Source organism: Anser cygnoides, unplaced genomic scaffold, assembly GCF_040182565.1.
Source record: "Anser cygnoides isolate HZ-2024a breed goose unplaced genomic scaffold, Taihu_goose_T2T_genome scaffold_71_1, whole genome shotgun sequence".
In the NCBI taxonomy this organism is placed as follows: domain Eukaryota; kingdom Metazoa; phylum Chordata; class Aves; order Anseriformes; family Anatidae; genus Anser; species Anser cygnoides.
Window position 1 is genome coordinate 127,518 of NW_027103085.1, and position 24,499 is coordinate 152,016.

Below are 24,499 nucleotides of genomic sequence, written 5' to 3' on the forward strand. Positions count from 1 at the left end.
CACATCATGCAACTGATGCTACATGGAGCAAGTGGGTTGCACTGATTACTCAGCGGGCTCGAATAGGAAACCCCAGACACCCAGGAATCTTGGAAGTTATTACGGACTGGCCAGAAGGCAAATACTTTGGGATATCATCAGAGGAGGAGGTGGTCCGTGCTGAAGAAGCCCCACTGTACAACAAGCTACCAGAAAATGAGAAGAAACATGCCCTGTTCACTGATGGGTCCTGTTGTATTGTGGGAAAGCATCAGAGATGGAAGGCTGCTGTATGGAGTCCTACACGACGAGTTGCAGAAGCTGCTGAGGGAGAAGGTGAATTGAGTCAGTTTGCAGAAGTGAAAGCCACTCAGCTGGCTTTAGATATTGCTGAACGAGAAAAGTGGCCAGTTCTCTCTCTCTATACTGATTCATGGATGGTAGCAAATGCCCTGTGGGGGTGGTTACAGCAATGGAAGCAGAACAACTGGCAGCGCAGGGGCAAACCCTTCTGGGCTGCTGCACTGTGGCAAGATATTGCTGCCCGGGTAGAGAACCTGGTTGTAAAGGTACGCCATGTAGATGCTCATGTGCCCAAGAATCGGGCTACTGAAGAACATCAAAACAACCAGCAGGTGGATCAGGCTGCTAAGATTGAAGTGGCTCAGGTGGACCTGGACTGGCAACATAAAGGTGAATTATTTATAGCCCGATGGGCCCATGACACCTCAGGCCATCAAGGTAGAGATGCAACATACAGATGGGCTCGTGATCGAGGGGTGGACCTGACCATGGACACTATAGCACAGGTTATTCATGATTGTGAAACATGTGCTGCAATCAAGCAAGCCAAACGGTCAAAGCGTCTTTGGTATGGAGGACGATGGCTGAAATATAAATATGGAGAGGCCTGGCAGATTGATTACATCACACTCCCTCAAACCCGCAACGGCAAGCGCCACGTACTTACAGTGGTGGAAGCAACCACCGGATGGCTGGAAACACATCCTGTGCCCCATGCCACCGCCCGGAACACTATCCTGGGCCTTGAAAAGCAAGCCCTATGGCGACATGGCACGAAAATTAACTCTGTCCTAACTGAAACCGGGACAGGGCCTATGCCACAGTTAGCAACTGTCAGTCTCTACATTCAGGTATTCTACATTTACCACCCCCAACCAACCTCTGGAGTACATAGGAAGTAGTAGGAGACTTGTACAGTATAAGATCTCTTCCTTAGTCTGAATAACTGCAAATCCTACTTGGAAATGTTATTAGAAGGTGACAAATTTTTAAAAGGCTGGAAAGCTGTAAATGATAGGCACATGGATCTGCCACTTTGTGCTTTGCTACACTTTCCTTCATATTATTATTTTGATGATATATATATACATATAATACATATACATATATATTTAAATTATTGATTTAAATACACTGTGCTGGTTTTGGCTGAGATGGAGTTAATTTTCTTCATAGAAGCTCATATGGTTCTATGTTTTACATTTGTGACTAAAACAGTGTTGGTAACACACCAGCAAGTGTTCTAGCCACACCACCCAAGTCACAGAAGGCAAAGGCAGAGAGTGGGAGAATGAAGAAATGCCCACTGTAGATCATCTTTGAGACCATCTAAGGAACCTAAAGGTGCACAAGTCCATGGGACCTGATGAGATGCATCTGAGGGTCCTGAGGGAACTGGCAGATTAAGCTGCTAAGGTACTATCCCTAATATTACAGCAGTCATGATAATCTGGTGAATTTCCCACTGACTGGAAGAGGGGAAACATAACCCCATTTTTAAGTGCAAAAACAAGGCAGACCCTGGGAACTACAGGACAGTCAGTCTCACCTCTGTGCCTGGCAAAAATCATGGAGCAGATCCTCCTGGGAACTACGCTAAGGCACACAGAGGTGATTGGTGACAGCCAACACAGCTTCACGTGGTGTTTTTATTCAGCTGGGCAGCTGAACTCCACCACAACCATTCTTTCATTCCCCCTCCTCAAAGGGAAAGGGGGAGAAAATACTATGCAAAGGGCTCAGGGACTGAGATAAGGACAGGATCACTCAACAATTATTGTCACAGGCAAAACAGGATAAGCATAGGGAGTTCAGTGTAATTTATTGCCTATTACTAACATGCTAGAGCAGTGAGAAACTAAAAAAAAAAAAAATTAAAAACATCTTCACCCTCATCCACCCTTTCCTATGTCCTCCCCCAAGCAGTGGAAGGGAACAGGGGATGGGGGCTGCAACCAGTCCATAATGCTTCGCCTTTGCCACTCCTTCACAGTCACTCTCTTCCCATGCTCCCATGTGGGGTCCCTCCCATGGGATACAGGCCTTCTCAAACTGATCTTGGGTGGGCTTCCCACGGGCAGCAGATCTTCAAGAACTGCTCCAATATGGGTCTGTACCACAGGGTCCATCTGTCAGGAGCCAACTGCTCCAGCCTGGGTCCCCTACGGGCAGCAGCTCCTGCCAGGTCACCTGCTCCTACGTGGTCTCCTCTCCATGGGCTACAGGTTTGGCCCGGAATCTGCTCTGGTGGGGGTCCTCCACAGGCTGCAGCCTCCGTCGGTGCAGGTCCACCTGCTCCACCGTGGTCTCCTCCACGGGCTGTAGTGTGGAACCCTGCTCCAGCGTGGTACTCCATGGGCTGCAGGGGGACAACCTGCTTCACCATGGTCCTTACCACAGGCCACAGGGGAACTTCTGCTCCAGTATTTGGAGCACCTCCTCCCCCTCCTTCTTCACTGACCTTGGTGTCTGCAAGGCTGTTTCTCACTCCTCTCTCTCTTCCAGCTGCTGTTCCCCAGCAGTTTTTTTTCCCTTGTCTTAAATATGCTCTCACAGAGGCACAAACAACATCACTTATTGGCTTGGCTCTGGCCAAAAGCAGGGCCCTTATCTAACATAGGGCAGCTTCTGGATTCTTCTCGTAGAATGCATCCTTATGGCTCCCTGGTTCCAAAACCTTGCCACATAAAACCCACTACAGTCAGTGCTTTCAGCCAGGTGAAGAGAAGTTAGGGAAACCCCTCTACTGAGGTATCCCTTCTGCTTGCTGAGCCTGTCTCAGAAAAGGTAGAGAACAGCTCCCATACTCTAACTTCTGCTTCAAGCTCCCTTGTACTCCTTAGCCTATTTACCTCTTCCTGGAGCTCTGTCACTAGGTGGAGGAGTGCCTCCACCTGTGCACACCTCCCACAGGTGTGCTTATTCCTGCTGTCCTGAACTGGTGTAAGAGTAGGGCACGCCCTGTGGCCTGACACTTAAGTGGCAGCGTATTCCCCCTGGAACTCTGTCTGGGAGGCTGTATTGCATGTGGGGGGTGCTAAGCTCTGAGGGGCTGTGGCCTCTCAGGTGATAGGTGATACCATTGCTCCCTAATTGAGTTGGCCAAGTTTCTGGGCCCTTAATGTCTGCAGGGCTGTTTCTCACTCCTCGCTTTCCCAGCTGCTGCTGTACAGCAGTTTTTTTCCTTTCTCAAATATGCTCTCACAGAGGTGCAAACAACATCGCTTGTTGGCTCAGCTCTATCCAGCAGCGGGTCCCTTTTGGAGCTGGCTGGAACTGGCACTTATCTAACATGGGGCATCTTCTGGACTCTTCTCACAGAGGCCACCCCTGAAGCCCCCAGCTACCAAAACGTTGCCACGTAAATCCAGTATGCTTCTCTAAGGGCAGAAGATGTGTCCTGTTTTTGGCTAGGGTAGAGTTAATTTTCATCCTGGTATGGTACTGCGTTTGGGATTTAGGATGAGAAGAATGTTGATAACACACTGATATTTTAATTGTTGCAGAGCAGTGCTTACACTAAGCCAAGGACTTTTCAGCCTCTCATATCACCCTGCCAGTGAGGAGGCTGGGGGTGCACAAGAAGCTTGGAGGGGACAGAACCAGGACAGCTGACCTAGACTGGCCAAAGGGGTATACCATACCATCTGACGTCATGCTGAACAAGTAATATGTGGTAGCGGGCCAGGGTGGGGAAGACCACTGCTCAGGGACAGGCTTGGCATCAGTCAGCAGGTGGTGAGCAATTGCATTGTGCAACACTTGTCTTGTACATATTATTATTACTATTATTATTATTTCTTTTCTTTCCTGTTGAAATGCCTTTATCTCAACCCACAAGCTTTTACTTTTTTTTTTTTTGATTCTCTCCCCCATCCCACTTTTCAGGGGGAAGTGTGAGCGAATGGCTGTGTGGTGCTTCGCTCCCTGCTGGGTTAAATCAGAACACTCCTTAGTCCTTTTGATAACCAAGGTGGGACCCGAAGGGTTGGGATAATAACAGATCTGACCAGGGCGTGTTAAAACAAAATTGTTGCTAATCACAATGTTGATTTTTTTGATCTCAGGTCTGCTATGCCTGTTTTCTGAATTTAGTTACATAGCACATGACTTACTGTATGTGTTCCCTGTCGTGCTGCTTATCCTTTCTGGGGGCTGGTTTAAGGTTATTTTGCTGTACCATGTCACACTGGCTTATGATATGATAAAATTACTGGTCATGAGACTAATTTGGTATTTGAACTCAGTATTGCCATCACTTCTATACTTTGGAAACCATATCTCAGAAAGTATTAATAATTACACCTTTTATCTTTTCTCCTCAGGGAGCCAATCTATGGAGGGGACGGGGGGAATACTTTTCCCCGCTTGTTCATCCTCCCTTTCTCCTTCACCTCTCCCTTCTCCTCCCAGCTAGTTACAATAGCTCTTCAAATCTTTGAATATCCTTGGGATGTTCAAACCAGCATGTTCTTATTGTTATGTCTCCTGAAGCAGAGGAACTTCTACTCAGACAGGGGAGGAAGAATAAGACGAGGCAGACTACTCTGAAGTGGCTGGGCCATCAGAGGAACAGGAAGACAAAGAGTAAGATATCATAAAAGCATCAATAACTACCCTAGGCCTATCCTAGCATGAGCTACGAGATATGCAAAAAGATTTCAGTTGTCATCTAGGTGAGCACCTTGTCACCTGGCTGCTCTGGTGCTGGGATAGCGGTGTCAATAGCCTAGAATTAGAGGGCAGGGAAACCAGGCAGCCAGGATCCCTCGCTAGGGAAGGGGGCATTGACAAAGCAATTGGAAAAGGAGAACAAATCTTCACCCTCTGGAGGTATCTCCTGTCAGCTGTGAAGGAAAGGTATCCCTTCAAGGAAGATCTTGTATGTCAACTAGGCAAATGGACCACCATGGAGAAGGGAATTCAGTACCTGAGGGAATTAGCCGTACGGGAGGTAATTTATGATGATGTAGACAACAAACAGATATCTAGATGAAGTCAAGTGTACACGACTCATGTGGCGGAAGTTTGTACGGAGTGCACCATCATCATATGCCAGCTCATTGGCAGTAATGACCTGGAAAAACTGAGAGGAACCCACCATAGATGAATTGACTAGATGACTCTGGCAGTACAAACAAAGTCTCTTTTCTTCCCTACAGGCCTGCGTCTTGGCTATGGAGAAGCTTTCTTAAGAGGTCCACCAACTCAAAGAGAATATATCTTCCTCCCCACACGTATGAACCAGTGTCTCAGCTATCAGGGGTAAGCGTTCATCCATGCAAGGAAGACGATATGGTGGGTACACACCCCGTGCCACCCTGTGGTTTTACCTACATGACCATGAAGAGGACATGAGAAAATGGGAAGGAAAATCTACTGTGACCTTAGAGGCATGGGTACCTGAGCTGCAAAAGAAAACAGTCGGAAAACAGGGGTTGTCTGAGAAGCTTGCTGCTCCAACTTCCAGCAGGCAGTCCCCAAGACACAGTAATGAATATTATGACCAGGATTAGAGGGGCCTTGCCTCCAGCCAGGGGGAGGAAAGGGACAATTGGGTTTATTGGACTGTGTGGATTCGATGGCCTGGCACGTCAGACCCACAGAAGTATAAGGCTTTAGTAGACACCAGAGCACGGTGTACTGTAATGCCATCAATCAATAAAGGGCCAGAACGCATTCCTATTTCTGGAGTGACAGGGGGATCCCAGCAGTTAACTGTATTGGAGGTTGAAGTGAGCTAAACTGGGAATGAATGGCAAAAGCACCCCATCATGAGTGGCTCAGATGCTCCGTGTATCCTTCGCATAGACTACCTCAGGACAGGATACTTCAAGGACTCAAAAGGGTACTGGTGGGCTTTTGGCACAGTTGCTTGGAGACGGAGGACATTAAATCATGGAATCATAGAGTGGCTCAGGTTGGAAGGGACCTTAAAGATCATCTAACTCCAACCCCCCTGCCATGGACAGGGATGCCACACACTAGATCAGGTTGGCCAAGGCCCCATCCATCCTGGTCTTGAACGCCTCCAGGGATGGGGCATCTACAACCTCTCTGGGCAACCTGTTCCAGTGTCTCACCACTCTCTGAGTGAAGAATTTCCTCCTAATGTCTATTCTAAATCTGTCCTCTTTTAGTTTAAGACCATTCCTCTTATCCTATCATTATCTACCTGAGTAAAGTGTCCTTCTCCATCCTTTTTATAAATCCCTTTTAGTACTGAAATGTTGCAATGAGGTCACCCCAGAGCCTTCTCTTCTGTAGGCTGAACAGCCCCAGCTCTCTCAGCCCATCTTTGTAGGAGAGATGCTGCAGCCCTCTGATCAATTCTGTGGCCGTCCTCTGGAATTGCTCTAACAGATCCACATCTTTCTTGTGCTGGGGGCCCCAGACCTGGACACAGTACTCCAAGTGGGGCCTCATGAGGGCAGAGTAGAAGGGGATAATCACCTCTCTCAACCTGCTGGCCACTCCTCTTTTGATGCAGCCCAGGATGCAGTCGGCCTTCTGGGCTGGAAGCGCAAACTGCTGGCTCATGTTGAGCCTTTCGTCTACCAGAACCCCCAACTCCTTCTCTGCAGGGCTCCTCTCAGTGAGTTCTTCTCCATGCCTGTACTCATGTCTGGGATTGCCCTGACCCAGGTGTAGCAGGTTGCACTTAGACTTGTTCAGCCTCATGCAGTTCACATGTGCCCACTTCTCCATCCTGACCAAGTCCCTTTGGATGGCATCCCTTCCTTCTGTTGTATCAACCACACCACTTAGCTTGGTGTCATCTGCAAACTTACTGAGGGTGCAATCAATCCCATTGTCTATGTCATTGATGAAGATATTGAAAAGCACGGGTCCCAAGACAGACCCCCGTGGGACACTGCTCATCAATGGTCTCCACCTGGACATAGAACCACTGACCACTAAATGGTTGTCTACCTTGCCCAGTCTCTCGGAGGACCCTTCTCTTGTGGGGCTGCTGAGGGTCAAAGAACAGCAGGTGCCAATTGCTACCACAACTGTGCACCGGTGGCAATATCGCACCAACCGAGACTCCCTGATTCCCATCCATAAGCTAATTCGTCAACTGGAGAGCCAAGGACTGATCAGCAAGACTCACTCACCCTTTCATAGTCCCATATGGCCAGTGCAAAAGTCTCATGGTGAGTGGAGACTAACAGTGAACTACTGTGGCCTGAATGAAGTCACACCACCGCTGAATGCTGCAGTGCTGGACATGCTAGAACTCCAATACGTACTGGAATCAGGCAATATGTACTGGAAGGCAGCCAAGTGGTATGCCACAGTGGATATCGCTAATGCATTTTTCTCCATCCCTTTAGCAGCAGAGTGCAGGTCACAGTTTACTTGCACTTTTCAGGGGCATTCAGTACACTTTCTGAATGCTGGTTTTGCCATATAAAAAAAAAAAAAGTCAAAGGTCCTGCACAAGAGATCCAGATATTAAGATTAAAATGGCAAGATGGATGTCATCAGATTCCAATGGATGTGATCAAAATAACAGCTATGTCTCCACCAACTAGCAAAAAAGAAACACAAACTTTCCTAGGTTTTGTGAGTTTTTGGGGAATGCACATTACAAATTACAGTCTGATTGTAAACCCGCTCTACCAAGTAACCCGTAAGAAGAATGCTTTTGAATGGGGCCCTGAGCAACGACAAGCCTTTGAACAAATTAAACTGGAGATAATATATGCAGTAGCCCTTGGACCAGTCCAAGCAGGACAAGATGTAAAGAATGTGCTCTACACCGCAGCCGGGGAGAATGGCCCCACCTGGAGCCTCTGGCAGAAAGAGCCTGGGGAAGTCAAGGTCGACCCCTAGGGTTTTGGAGTCAAGGATACACAGGATCCAAGGCCTGCTACACTCCAACTCAAAAGGAGATATTGGCAGCATATGAGGGAGCTCGATCTGCTTCAGAAGTGGTTGGTACTGAAGCATACCTCTTCTTGGCACCCCGATTGCTGGTGCTGGGCTGGATGTTCAAAGGAAGGACCCCCTTTACACATCATGCAACTGATGCTACATGGAGCAAGTGGGTTGCACTGATTACTCAGCGGGCTCGAATAGGAAACCCCAGACACCCAGGAATCTTGGAGGTGATTATGGACTGGCCAGAAGGCAAATACTTTGGGATATCACCAGATGTCCTGGTTCCAGTTAGGACAGAGTTAATTTTCCCTCATAGTAGCTGGTAGGGTGCTATGTTTTGGATTAGGATGAGAAGAGCGCTGATAACATGCTGATGTTTTAATTGTTGCAGAGCAGTGTTTACACCAGGCCAAGGACTTTTCAGCTTCTCGCTCTGTCCTGCCAGCGAGCAGGCTGGGGGTGCAGCAGGAGCTGGGAGGGGACAGACCCAGGACAGCTGACCCAAACTGGCAAAAGGGGTATTCCATACCATCTGACGTCATGCTAAACAATATATAGGGGTGGCTGGCCGGGGTGGGGGGGGCCGGCTGCTCGGGAATAGGCTGGGCATCGGTCAGCGGGTGGTGAGCAATTGCATTGTGCATCACTTGTTTTCTTACACATTATTATTGTTAATACTATTATCATTATCACTATTATTATTATTATTGTTATTATTATATTCCTTATATTCCTTATATTATTATATTCCTGTCTTAATAAACTGTCTTTATCTCAACTCACCGGCTTCACTTTCCCGTTTCTCTCCCCCATCCCAGAGAGGGAGGGGGGAGTGTGAGCGAACGGCTGTGTGGTGTTTAGCTGCCAGCCGGGTTAAACCACAACACCAGAGGAGGAGGTGGCCCGTGCTGAAGAAGCCCCACTGTATAAGAAGCTGCCAGAAAATGAGAAGAAATATGCCCTGTTCACTGATGGGTCCTGTCGTATTGTGGGAAAGCATCGGAGATGGAAGGCTGCTGTATGGAGTCCTACACGATGAGTTGCAGAAGCTGCTGAGGGAGAAGGTGAATCGAGTCAGTTTGCAGAAGTGAAAGCCATCCAGCTTTCTGAAGCTACTGAAGAACATCAAAACAACCAGCAGGTGGGTTGGGCTGCTAAGATTGAAGTGGCTCAGGTGGACCTGGACTGGCAACATAAGGGTGAATTATTTATAGCCTGATTGCACCAGAGGCCATCAAGGTGCAACATACAGATGGGCTCGTGATCGAGGGGTGGACCTGACCATGGACACTATAGCACAGGTTATTCATGATTGTGAAACATGTGCTGCAGTCAAGCAAGCCAAGCGGTCAAAGCCTCTTTGGTATGGAGGACGATGGCTGAAATATAAATATGGAGAGGCCTGGCAGATTGATTACATCACACTCCCTCAAACCCGCAGCAGCAAGCGCCACGTACTTACAATGGTGGAAGCAACCACCGGATGGCTGGAAACATATCCTGTGCCCCATGCCACCGCCTGGAACATTATCCTGGGCCTTGAAAAGAAAGTCATGGGCAACATGGCACCCCAGAAAAGAATTGAGTCAGACAATTGGACTCATTTCCAAAATGACCTCATAGGCACTTGGGCCAAAGAGTATTAAGTGGGTGTATCACATCCCCTATCATGCACCAGCATCTGGTAAAGTTGAGCGATACAATGGACTGTTAAAGACTACACTGAATGCAATGGGACATTCAAAAATTGGGATACACATTTGGCAAAGGCCACCTGGTTAGTCAACACTAGGGGATCTGCCAACCGAGCTGGACCTGCCCAATCAAACCCGTTATGTACTGTAGTGTACTGGGTCTAAATAAGATCCCTTCAAACATACACTGCAGATCAATTCTAATAATTAAATTTCATATATGTAAACACAAAAGACTTCTGTACTGGGTCTGGCTGGGATGGAGTTAACTTTCCCTGCGGCAGCCCATAGAGTGATGTGCTCTGCACTTGTAGCTAGAATAGCATTGGTATCACACCAGTGTTTTGTCTACTGCTGAGCAAGACTGGCACAGCATCAGGACTCCCTGCAATCTCCCCAAGAGCCAGCAGGCTGGGAGTGGATAAGAGGTGGGGAGGAGACACCACCAGGGCAGCTGACCTAAACCAACCAATTATATGAGAAACAGCACCAGGTGCCTTAACCTTGCTTTTGGTTCATCCCCTCAGTGCCGGTTCTCTACCAAAATCAGCCCCTGACCACTCACATTCCATGACTGTTTCAAGAGAATACTCCAGCTTTTCATATCTCATCAGAAAGGAACCTTTTCTCTCTTACATGGAGTTTTCATTCCCATTTCCGGTCAGGTGAGGTATTCTTGCATGCTACATCAGCTCATTCCTCTGTCAGTTTACCAGTGCTGAGCAATTATGACTTCAGTTTGTCCTTCAATAACCTTAAACAGCTTCCCCCCATAAGCAAATTTGAAACAGAGAAATAACTCTGATTTTCTTTTAGAAAAGTCCATTTTATACTGTCTGCCAAATTACATACATGTACTAGTCAAACATTCTTCATATCTTTTAGTGATATCTCAGTCCAGTGTTGTTGGCACCTGCATTATCACAGAAGCAGTTAACTTTTTTTTTTGCTACAGAAAAGGCTTAAAAAACTCAAGCTAGTTATAAAATGGCAGGTAGTTGAAAAAAATCTTTTAAAAATGTTGAAGTTACTTTCTTCCCCAAAATGTTATCACACATTTAAATTAAAAGTTCCACAAGCTATTTTTGAAAATTGTTACATTTCATTCTTCCCTATGGTCTTATTTTCATGTGCAGACTGACTGCAAGAGAATTTACAATATACAACAAGTTTTTACACTGTTTTGAGTAGCTTTATTTTCAATCCCTTCTTTTTAGTGTTTTAAATTTTCAAAGGTCAAGGCAATATTGAAGCATTCCAGACTGACAGAGAGAAAGTAGAAGAAAGGAAAGGTGAAAAAAGAATCAAGGGAAACCAAGAAAGTTCTCATTGTATGGAGAAAAAAAAAGTCATTAAAAAGACTTACTGCAAAAGATTTCAATCCAGAGTTTCAATGAAACCAGCTTTAAAAAATATATAAAAAATAACATAGGGTCATCAAAGGAAACATACAAAAAATATATAAAATGTTTCTTAAAAATATTGCATCCCAGAAAACACACACGATTTTATGATTATATTGTTTTATGAATTCAGTAAAAACAAAATTGTCAAGAGCTTAAATTACACAAGATTCTTCTTATTTGGTTATGACATGTGCTTTATAAGAAGCAAGTTTAGCTTTCAGAGCCTGGTACAATGAATTATTCTCGCCTTAGTTTTATTACCAAATTATATATGAACATATTATGTTATGGTTTAAATAGAAATTGAGGTGTTTGGTGGGTTGTTTTTTTTTTTTTGAATGTCAGCATGATTCCTACTCTTAATAAAAATTGTAACAGAAAAGAAAAACATTTCATTCCAAACTATTCACATATTTTCAGTTTCTGAAAAAGTGGATTTATAACTTATACTACCTTTGCATCTACACCCAGCTCAAAAGAAATATTAGAATACACTGCAGAAAAATGCTGTTATGTCAGAACACTGGTTAAAATACTTAGATGGGACATAAATCATGTTTATACACAACTACAAGTTGCCAATGTAATAAGAGTTTACTTAGTGAACCCTGCACGTCTAAAAGCTATGCCTGTTTAGTACTCAGGAGATTCCTGTTTTAAACAATCCTTGAAGGTACCTTGAATAATTGGTGCCACCATGTTTCTCCAATGTGAAACAACTATTTGAGCAGAACCAGCAGTAAAGAATAAACTAGTGGACTATCTCAAAAATAATCATAATTGAATAAACACACTAATAGAAATGAGCACACAAAAATTTAATTTTCATTTTGTTCTAAACCTCTTCACAAATGTAAATGACATAGTGTGGCCATACAAATGATACAGTTAGAAAAAACGAGTTTACAGTCAGAATTTCCAAGGTCAAGATGGCGCTCTTCTATGAAATATCCAGTAAAGCCTCTGTAGATATAGATATGGACTAGATAAGAAAATATGACCAAACAAAATCCAATGGCAATATTTTTGATAGCTGTGGGGTTTTTTTGTGTGTGTGTGTGGTGGGTTTTTTTTTGATAAATAGTAATACAAACATTAAAAGATCCATGAAGTGGTACAACTGGAACCACAAAGAGCACAATGGGATTCACCAGGGTTACACAACTGCTGTGTTAATACCTCTTACTCTGTGACATGTTCCCATTCTTCTTCCACATATGGCTGTACTGGAGTCCAGAAGGGAAGCAAATGTGCCCAAGACTTTTTATACTCCAGTGACAGTTACTTTTTTGTACATCCTATATAATTGACAGCACTTGGTTTGCTGGTCCAAAAAATAGCTGGATAAGGACTGTAGGCAAGATACAAAGAACAAATGCACACACCAAGAGGACTCATTTATCTTCTTGTACTACTAACAACAAATACAGAAAGCATAGGTTCTCAAATAATTGGTGTATTGGGTTTACGTGGCAAGGTTTTGGTAGCAGGGGGCTGCAGGGGTGGCCTCTGTGAGAAGAATCCAGAAACTGCCACCCTGTTAGATAAGAGCCAGTTTCAGCCAGCTCCAAAAGGAACTCGCTGCTGGCCAGAGCCAAGCCAATGAGTGATGTTGGTTGTGCCTCTGTGAGAGCATATTTAAGAAAGGGAAAAAACTGCTGCACAACAGCACCTGGGAGACTGAGGAGTGAGAAACAGCCCCGCAGACACCAATGTCAGTGAAGAAGGAGTGGAAGGAGGTGCTCCGGGCACTGGAGCTGATGTTCCCCTGCAGCCTGTGGAGAAGACCATAGTGGAGAAGGTTGTCCCCCTGCAGCCCATGGTGTACCATGGTGGAGCAGATTTTCATGCTGCAGCCTGTGGAGGAGACCATGATGGAGCAGGTGGATCTGCCCTGAAGGAGGCTGTGGCCTATGGAGAGCCCCAACCAGAGCAGACTCCAGTCTGAACCTGTGGCTCCTGGAGAGGAGCCCATGCAGGAGCAGGTGATCTGGCAGGAGCTGCTGCCTGTGGAGGACCCAGGTTGGAGCAGTGTGCTCCTGATGGATGGACCCCGTGGTACGGACCCATATTTGGAGCAGTTCTTGAAGAGCTGCTGCCTGTGGGAAGCCCATGTCGGATCAATTTGGGAAGGACTGTATCCCATGGGAGGGACCCCATGTTGGAGCAGGGAAAGAGAGTGAGTGTGAAGGAGTGGCAGAGACGAAGTGTTATGGACTGACTGCAACCCCCATTCCCCGTTCCCCTGTGCCACTCTGGGGGGAGGAGGTAGAAGAGGGTGGATGGGGGTGAAGGTGTTTTTCGTTTGCTTTTAATTTATCACTGTTCTGGTCTGCTAGTCATAGGCAACTAATTACATTAATCTTCCTGTTCTGAGCCTGTTTTGCCTGTGACAATAATTGTTGAGTGATCTCCTTGTCCTTATATCAACCCTTGAGCCCCTTCCATCATATTTTCTCCTTGAGTGAGAGAGCGGTTGTTGTGGATTTCAGCTGCATAGCAGCATAAAACCACCACAATTGGTCATAGTTTATTAAAAAAATATATCTAAGAATAGAGGAACATAAACAATTTGGCACATAATTTACATTTACATTTTGAAAATTTTCAAGAAAAACAGTAAATTTGCCAAACGTACATGCAGTCTATTGTTAACACTCTATCTACAATTTAGCTTACCAGGTTAACTAAAAAATGTTCCAAATTTTAACTCTACCCTGTTGGTTACATGAAGAAAAATGGAAAGTCATCAACCTGAAAAAAATTATCATGACACACACCCAACAATTGTAACAGCTTTTCCACAGTATTACTTGCCCCAGACAAGGCATACATCTCATGAACTCTCATGTACAATAGGGACTAAGAGCTGAGAAACTGAGAGACACATGAGAATTAAAGAAGTGTAAGAGAGTATTCAAAGCAACTCCCTGTCTCTGTTACCCTTTTAACCTAATATGTAGCTCTGTTTTGTTATACTCAAGAGTGTTCATAAAAGTGACCTGATCATAACATCATTTTCTACTTATCCAATATCACAGGCCCACCATAATATTAAATAATCTATATAAACCAGTCAAAATGTATATATTTTGTGGCCAAAGTTGAGGCATGCAACAGAGGTTTTGTGTTTTGATTCTGGAAAATAATATTGTCAATAGGAAATTAAAACAAACACTGATAATGTCATACTTAGATTGTCCTTTGCCATACTCCTTTTCTGTAAATAAAACACTGGACCTTTGTCTCATGCCTCACCTCTGTATAGTCACTTAAAACTAACTAAAAACAGTTAGGCAACTGTTTTCACTAACTGAAAACAGACGTGATTGGACTCACATAGTGTGAATATGTGATCAACTCTAATATTCAGACTTTATGCCTGCTTTGATCAAGGAGAAAAAAAATGCAAGAGAACTTTCAAAGGAAGCAGACAATCAAAGTAATTATGTGCATACAGATATCAGGCAAAGCATCCCACTACAAAAATAAAACAATAATTATAATAAAAACAAACACTTGATAAAAACAGTTGTGGATTTCTGTTGTTTCTTAAACATAACTCTTTTGCTTAACAATAGCCAATTTTCTAAACCAAAGCTGAACTGTATAATAAGAGGAAGCTTTCTTGCATCTTGGACTTTATGACTTTTAACAAATAGGAAGTACAAACTGAAAAACAGATATTGACAAAACCTTCAGAAAAAATGGCCTATTTTAGCCGATGATTTCTTAATTCATGGCAGTAAATCTTATTTCAAGAAAATCTTGTGAGTTAGTAGAAATGAATAATTAGTTAGTAATCAGTTAGTAGAAATGAATAATGAAGACTGATGACAGAATAATGATACTGAAGAGTTTTTAGTCATTTCATATAACATAAATGGAACATAATTGGATCAGTCAGTTTCCCCCCAAAATGCTTACTGTGCATAGGAAATACTTTCTTAAAGTTTCTGAGGAATTTTAAGAAAATATTTAAATCTAAAATTATTTCAGATATCAATGCTGGATAATCTAAATACTTATCTTGCACTAATGAATGAACTAATTAGGAAGCTATTAGTGTTAACAAATATTTTACTCTAGCAAAGCATAGCTATATTTGTATATTAAATATTATATGTAATATAAATACCTGTATAATTATATAGTTGCTGCTAATAAAGGAAAAGTCAGAATCATTTTCAGTGTGAAACCTCATTCATTACCTTAAAATAAACTCCAGACTTCTAACACATACAGAAGTTGCTCTGTGAGCATTTCACATTTTTATTGTCAGAAAGCATGCATGCTTACATGAATGTTTCCTTTCAGACACACAATATGCTTTCTAAGCAAAATAACTATGTGACAAACAGATCTGAAGTAAAAGAGAAAGAATACTTATAAAAAGAAACAAAAAAAAATGCTAAAAACATCTTCCTATAGTCATGGTCCTCTAACTACTGCATGAATGATCTCAAAATCTACAAGAATCTGTAAGCAAGCATTTCTACCACCCATTCTCCCCACTACCAGAAGCAGTAAAAAGATAAAACATGGACATCACACCCCATACACGTGATTTTGTATACGAATTACCACTTCCTGTTAGCAAAAGGCAGTTAATCAACAAAATGTTATATTTAAAAAAAAATAAGCAATAATGCACTGCTAACATTGAGTTTTCAAATTTATGTCTACAGTATTCTGTATCTGTCATACATGCTCCATAATCAAAGTCCTACTCTTTTCAGAATTAAATGTTAACACATGCATGAACCTAAATGTGATTAATTAATTGAATTTTTTGGTCTTGCAGCTGTTTCTAAAATGTGAAAATTTAAGTAAGGTTGCATAACTGAAGGCTGAGACAGTCTTCTCTTTTCATATAGGTGAAATTACATATAATTTTACTGGGAAGTTGAAGAATATTTGCTTGTTTATTTATGTTTCTTAAAAATACAGATATTCTCAGCATTTCAAGCAACCTTGCTAACCTACCTTATCTCTGATACATAATCATTTTCCTACACTTAGAAAAAAATCTAAAAGTCAATTCTGTTGGAATAACATATGAAATAGTAATGCAGAACATAACAGAGGAAACAAGTAATTTACAAATTCATTGGAGTAATACTGACAAACGCAAGAAATCTCTGCTCTAACCAAGGGGTAAGCAAATGAGTGAAATGGTAGTAGGAGGACAGAATATAAGTTAACACATTTATAAAAAGGTTATTATTTTTTAAAGTTTGATTCAAATATAATGGAAAACAAAAACAGTAGAGAGTAGGACAATATGGTAAGGTCACAGGTAAATAGATAAGGACTTTCTAAGGTTAAATGTATAAAGACTGGAGATAGGCAAGCTAGGCATCAGAGGAGCAAATGACTGACAGAAGGAGACTTAAAATAGAAGAAAACCAGTTGGGGAGAGACTGAGATCTATTTAGGATTGTGGAAGTCCTTACCAACATTCTTTATGAAGCACTGAGGAAGAAATTGTTCATGGCTTTATTGGAGCCCCTAAAGATCTTTGATGAACGCCATCATGGGAGGAAATGTAAAGCTATTGGGGAGCCAGGTTTTACCTCACGTCAAACAAGGCTCCTGAAAAAAAAAAGTCATCTTTAATTCCTGTATCTGAATAAAAGTTAATTGATTACGATACTTGAAATCTTACTATGCTCTCTTCCACATTGGCTGGCTTTTAGGTATTCTATTTCTTGCCAAAAAATTGCATCAGAAGCTTCACATTATTCGAAGCATTTAACAGTCTGCAAAACTTCTATTTACTAGGTAATTTTTCTTTATTTTTATGTGTCTGGAGTAAGACATCTGAGAGTACTAGGATGTGCTGAATACTAACTAACATGACTAGTATAAATCCCTTTTTCCCGCAACCTGCTTTTAAGCTCTCTTCTTCAAGTATGAGACACTGAAGAATACTACTGTTTGTGCGGATGGCACAGTTCAGTTTTCTCCATCTACTTGAAGAGGCACTTTATTATGTGTGTTCCAAACCAATAAACTATTCTTTAGAAGCATTTCATTTCAACATCCTCAGAATATCCTTCTTTCAAAAAAGACAATAACTACCATACATACTACATCATCTGAGAGTCAATGGATCTCACACACAATTAGCACACTGCTGCTTGGTATTCAGTCCTTCACATTATTTGCATATCAGGTGAGGTATGAGGGAGGTCCTTTTCTCCAACTTATGTTTGCTGAACATCAAATGTCACTGAAGAGATCCAAAACATTTAAAACTCAAAACTGTTCACTTGAGATTTATGTAATCTGACTCCATACCTGCTCCTAGTATCTTACTTTTGTCTGTTTGTTACAATAGATTCATTCGACTTGGGGGAAAAAAAAGCTATCAACAAAGTAAACTTGGCCTTGAAGAGAACATCAGTGAGATTTTGGACTTTAAAAGCATTTTCCCATACTTGCTTATTTTCATTTTTAAACATTCCCTATAGGGAATAGGCTTAAATACGGAAACAACTTCATCAGTGGAACTACTCTTTGAAACTTAGAGAGCAAACTTCTTTGTCTATACTAAGAGTTGATTTTATGTTTTCAGTCTCTCTGTTCTTGTAGCTTACTCACATTGGGTAACTTGTTATGAATATTTAAGAAGTCTCACAGGAAATTCTTGGCATCATATTCAATTAAGATTTCCTGCCTGTTAACCACTAATGAATGACAACTTCCAGGCAGTCTATAAGAAGAGGTAACTGTGTTCTGGAAATTACACTGAAAAGGAACAATAAGGGGTAAAACTGGTAGTAGTTCTTTAGTACAGGAGTAGATTTATTTAGTAGAACTTTTGTAACAACAGGAGAGAAAAAAACAAAAACAAACAAAAAAAAAACACATCCTGCAGCAATATTAGACATGAAAAAAGATAGAACAGGAGAAATGGGGACTACATTACCTAGAACAATGGCTTCTAAGCCACTATGGACAACACTAGGAATGTCAGAATCACAGAATGGATAAGGATGGAAGGGACCTTTGGAGGTCATCTGGTCCAATCCCTGATCAAGCAGGGTCACCTAGAACCAGTTGCCCAGGACCATGTCCAGGTGGCTTTTGAATATCTCCAAGAATGGAGATACCACACCAAAGTTAAGTCAAAAGTTAAAAAAATATTTACAGTTAATGGTTTTCTTCATTCAGTATTAATTAACTTGGATGGACTGACAGAAACATAGATACACAGGTCAAAATTCTAAAAAGATGGTTTTAAAAAAGATTTTAAAATATATATTTTAGATTTTAAAAATGTGCATGCGAATGTTAGTGCTTGCACATGAGTTACTATTGTACACTCACAAAAATTTTGCAGACAGGCAATTCTGAGAAACAAAAAGAACACCCTAAGGCTTTTCTATATTTTATAAACTGCTTCTCCAAAATTCAATATGCATATAAAAACTTCACAACTTATATTTAAAAAATAATGGAAACACAGTAACATTTACTCAAAAGGAAACTAAAAAAACCAATCCATAAGCCACCATTTCCTTAGAGAAGAGATCACCCTCACCTGTTATCTTAAACCTCAATAGAGCTCACATTCTGCAGTTAACAAGAGAAATGTTTTACGTGATAGTGCCCTACCATCAGTAATCAGACATTACAATTTAAACACTAACATTTACGTTTCTCAATTGACTTTCACTGTTCTGATAATAAATCTTTCAAAGAACTTAGACTGTCATAATATAGGACAAAGCATTTCAGAGTTTGCCAATTTAATTATATTGGTGACTATAAAGCCAACACAATACTGGAAGAACTAACTGCCTTAACTTAAAACTTGCTTCTTCCTATGCTGATATTAAAATAATCCAGCCTAGATGTCGTTGTTTTACACTGTACAAAGATCCCAACTGCCTACTTAACTGAACTTTTTGAATTTGATAAAAGGGTCACTTCATTCCCATTTCTTTAGGCACAGCCATATAAGTAGCAGCTTGAGCTGTAGGTTTCTAAGATATTGTGCAAAACAAGTACTGTGCTAAGAATATGCTGTTACTCAAACTTTGAGATATTATTTCCCGAGACTGAATTTCCTGATATGAGATTCAATTTCATAGGAAGTGCCCTTCCTGTGTTTTCTAGGCTGCAAGGCTAACGAGTTTGTTTTCAATGCAAAAAAAAAAAGGTAAAAAAAAAAAAAAAAAGTAAAAAAAAAAAAAAAGATTGTATTTTTTAATTCCCCTGAATTAAAAAAATCCCGCAGAGTTTATAAAGGAACTGCATCTAGAACCTGTCAGCTTTGGCACTTTACTACACACATAGCCCTATTAGAACTGATGGGAACGCTTGTGAAGTAGCTGAGCACAAAGATAGACTTTCTCACTTTCAAGAAAGTTATTTTTATATATAAAAAGTGAACAGCTATAACTAGAAAGGCCTGGTCACATGTATACAGATATGCCGCATCTAACATTCACTTCAACTATATAAAAATATTCTATATAAATTCAACACTCAATTTAAATAATAACTATAGAATATATACTCTGTAGCATAATACAAGGATTTATAATGGACTTCCATATAGTACAGCAAAGAGACGGTCAATACCAATACAGAAGAAAAACGTGTGCTTCACAATCAATTAACATTTAAAGTCATTTTGATAGGAAATTCAGTACTTTATGTACAGTAAAAACATGAAGCTGAAATACACATACAAATGTAATTTCCTTTTTAATACTAGTTATATGAGTTATACATTTGATTTTGATTTCTGAGGGGCAAGGGGAAATCAGACAGCTCAAAAATACAATCCAACTAGGAGGTTCAGATCAACATTCTATTTAGGACAAATTTTTCAAAATTTCCGAACATTTTCATAAGCTCAGAAACCCCAAAAACACATTAAAGAAAGTTACCAATATTGATTTTGACAGGACCTGCCTAACTTGCCACTGTATAAAGCCAGGCTCCTGCAAGATTCTTTGGTTACCGTACCATTACATCACAATGTGGTAATCAGCTGCAATGACTTTGGTGGACACAAATGGAGAAACTAAGCCTTCACCTGATAATAAGCTTCACTTTTCCTACTTCTAAATAAGATCCCTTCAAACATACACTGCAGATCAATTCTAATAATTAAATTTCATATATGTAAACACAAAAGACTTCTGTACTGGGTCTGGCTGGGATGGAGTTAACTTTCCCTGCGGCAGCCCATAGAGTGATGTGCTCTGCACTTGTAGCTAGAACAGCATTGGTATCACACCAATGTTTTGTCTATTGTTGAGCAATGCTGGCACAGCATCAAGAATCCCTCTAAACTCCCCCAGAGACAGTAGGCTGGGAGTTGGCAAGAAGTGGGGAGGGGACATCACCAGGGCAGCTGACCTAAACCAACCAAAGGGACATTCCATACCATATGATGTCAGACTCGGCAATAAAAGGTGGGAAAGGGGAAGGAAAGGGGGTGTAGAGAGGGCTCTCATTATGAAGACATATGTCTTCCCAAACAACCGCTATGCATATTGATAGCCTGCTTTCCAGGATTAGCCGAACATTGCTCGTTGATGGGAAGTAGAGAATATTTTATTTCTCTCATTGTGCTTCTGCACAGCATTTGCTTGTTTTTTCCTTCTTCCTTTTCTCTTTAATTTCAGGCATTGGAACAGGTTGCCCAGGGAAGTGGTGGCATCACTGTCCCTGGGGGTGTTTAAGGAAAGGCTGGATGTGGTGCTTAGGGACATGGTTTAGTCGGTAACATTGGTAGTAGGGTAATGGTTGGACCAGATGATCTTGGAGGTCTTTTCCAACCTTAATGATTCTATCCTTATCTCAATCCGTGAGACTTTTTTTTTTTTCCTCTTCCCAGCATACTCTCTGCTCCCCCTCTTCTTCTGAGGAGGTTGTAGTGGAGTTCAGCTGCCCAGCAAGATAAAACCACCACAACTTCTATCAACATACTTTTTTCATCTTGTCTGTCCTAGTTAACAGAAGCTTACTTCCTTATTGCCAATTTCCGTGCTTTTACATAGCTTCTGATATTTAAGCAAATAATAAAATATTTACAAGTATAATTTTCATCCAGGATTACTAAATAATCATTAAATCTCCTTTCACAAGATTCAAAGGCAAGCCTTTCACTCATAAGAGATCTTAATCTCTCCATCTGACAAAGTTACTGAGAGTCAGTAGTAAGAGTCAGTAGTAAATATCAGGACCAGTTCTCAGGAACTGTTCTCAAAGACAGAACACCCCAATGGAAAGGAACGGGAGATACAGCCATATAATCCTTTGCCTCCCCATGCAAAAAACATCACTTGTATTAAATGCTTCACCCTCTTTCATGGAAACTTTAAAATATGTTATATTTTAATTAAATATTAAAAAAAATGCTTTAAAGGTATTTTATTTTTCTAAATTTCAGCGATATCATCACTTTCAAAAGAATTGGCTTATTCTAAGGCCTTCTGTCAAAAGTTTTATTTCATAATATACTCACACTCAACAAGATATCCCCACCTATTTTTCTAATAAATTTGATTTTTCCCCACATAATATTAATGGAAAGTCTTACATAGTACTGGTACAAACCAGAAGAATGTCTAAACTGTGCTCTGGCCCAGACATGTGTCCTGGTTTCAGTTAGGACAGAGTTAATTTTCCTCCTAGTAGCTGGTAGGGTGCTATGTTTTGGATTAGGATGAGAAGAGCGCTGATAACATGCTGATGTTTTAATTGTTGCAGAGCAGTGCTTACACCAGGCCAAGAACTTTTCAGCTTCTCGCTCTGTCCTGCCAGCGGGCAGGCTAGGGGTGCAGCAGGAGCTGGGAGGGGACAGACCCAGGACAGCTGACCCAAACTGGCCAAAGGGGTATTCCATACCATCTGACGTCATGCTAAACAATATATAGGGGTGGCTAGCCAGGGGGGGTGGGGGGGCCGGCTGCTCGGGGATAGGCTGGGCATCGGTCAGCGGGTGGTGAGCAATTGCATTGTGCATCACTTGTTTCGTACACATTATTATTAGTTGTACTATTATCAATATTATTGTTATTATTATTTTCCTGTCTTAATAAACTGTCTTTATCTCAACTCACAGGCTTCACTTTCCCGTTTCTCTCCCCCATCCCAGAGAGGGAGGGGGGAGGGTGAGCAAACGGCTGTGTGGTGTTAAGCTGCCAGCCGGGTTAAACCACAACAACATGGAATGGGAGGAAAGGAAAAGAGGCAACTCAAGTCACAGGCAAATGCCAGCCTGCTCTTAACCCCTTAACCCTCTTGCTATGACAACCCTCCCACCCCCAGATATCTTCTTAAGAGCAGCACCTCTGTGCTGTCAGAGCAGTGCAAATGGCAGGGAAGTCAAGGCAGGACTGGAAGAAGCCCTTTTCTTCTAAATTTTAGGTAGAATATAATTTGTACATGATGTATAATTTTTAGAGACCTTCAGTACGCTCCCTAAAGGTAAAAGAGGAAAAGCTTCAGCTATGGAAATAAACAAAAATCTCACCTTATTATGTTCATATTTGTATGGTATTTTGAGGGTATCCATGGCTCTGATCATGGCCTGCATTGCTGTAAATATATTCTGGTACACCAGTTTTGTAAAGCCCCTTTTGTCTTCATCAGAGTAACCTGATCCGTGGATGATTCTCATCTGTTTGATGAACGTGCTTTTGCCACTCTCTCCTGTGCCTGCAAGACAAATAAGAAGAATATACTTCAGCCACTGGACAGAGAGATGACTTTTCTGCACAAAGCAGACAGCTTGTTCAGTGCAGGACAGAACATTGTCAAGTGGTTACGTTGCTTACATGGTGACTACAAGGACAAGTTAAACATCAAAACAGCAGTATTATAGTAACAACTGAAGCAACACCGAATTAAAACTTTTATTTTGAAGACAAAATAGAAATAGAAATAGATAGCAATGAGCTAGTTAATAGCTAATAACTAAAACAAAATATACACTCCAAAATATCTATAATATACCATTGCGTATTTAAAATTATAACCATATAACCATAAATCCCCATTCCTGAAGATATAGTTCTCAACAACATCTAATGTTGGGGAATTACTATGATAGGTTTTTACTCATAGAGTAAGAAAAAGAAATCTTGCTTGGCCAACCTTCAGGACATTATGATAAGCAACAATTGGTATACAACCAATACATAAATGTTAGAAAGGCAATTAGTTCTATATAATTACAGTTCTGCAATCTTTACCTCAGAAACATATAAAATCCATTTTAATTAAAATTTGGCTCATATTTTTTAATGGGCAGTCATTCCTTCCTTTAAATTTCTTTGCATCTTTGTACTTTACACAAAGCACAAATAATAAGTTTTTAAGTTAACATTCTGAATGTTTGTAAATTTAAAGTTAAGATCTGCTTGTTGGGAATTTCACAGAATATATCACGCAGCATCTTTTTCTTTGGCCCAATTCAGTGACCTCATCCTCTGTGATTAGGAGAGCTTATCTAAGCAAACATATGAATAATTTATAAAGAGAAATCGAAATTTAGAACGAACAGTTGCACAGCCATATGAATGCTGTATGTTTGCCTAGCTACTTAGCCCTCCACAAAATGCAATGCATTTACCTGCATGCAGTGCTTCTCAGCCTTTCAGCCTGGATTCATGCCATAATACTTGGCTCCTAGGACAAAGGAAGCCTTATGCTTTACATGATGTTTTTGGTGTCTCAGAGTAGAGTATTACACAAGCAATGCAATGCAATGTTAAAGCACAATGCTGCGCTGGCAACCCTTAAGTCCTTCTGAGGTAGCACATTGCAAAATCTAACCTGGAAGCCTCTAAAATCTTTTGCCTTTACCATGGACTTCGTTTTGAAACCTTCAGCCCCATCTCCCACGTGTAGAAAACAAACTTCTAAAACAAGTCTTCCTTACACACGCATTCCCAGAAAGTCAAGCACAATGTTAGATACAGAGCACCAAATACACAGACCATCTCTGCAAGGTACTGACTGGCCACCAGGATGTAATCTACCAGAGGGGAAAGAACATGACTTCTCAAGTTTATAAAATTACAGACTTAGGCAATACAGAACTACTGCATACTAAAAATAGGTTTTGGCTACCCTTAGATCTCAGTTTTTCCCTTTCTCTGAAACCTACACAATGGAGTCATGTTTTTATATATGAAGTGAAATAAAATAGCATATCACACATTCTGTAATATTTTTCAGTTTTTCCCACAAAGATAT

General features: G+C 41.4%; 1 protein-coding gene across 3 annotated transcripts in view; it reads right to left on the reverse strand.

Annotated features, from left to right (window-relative positions):
- Nucleotides 1-24,499, reverse strand: part of LOC136789577 (guanine nucleotide-binding protein G(q) subunit alpha-like) — a 152,528-nt gene that overhangs the window by 110,826 nt on the left and 17,203 nt on the right. For all 3 annotated transcript variants that reach the window (XM_066989657.1, XM_066989656.1, XM_066989654.1), the window contains one exon: nucleotides 22,773-22,957. In XM_066989657.1, the coding sequence (XP_066845758.1) occupies nucleotides 22,773-22,919 (147 nt within the window). In that variant the 5' untranslated portion in view covers nucleotides 22,920-22,957. The remainder of the gene's footprint in view (nucleotides 1-22,772; nucleotides 22,958-24,499) is intronic.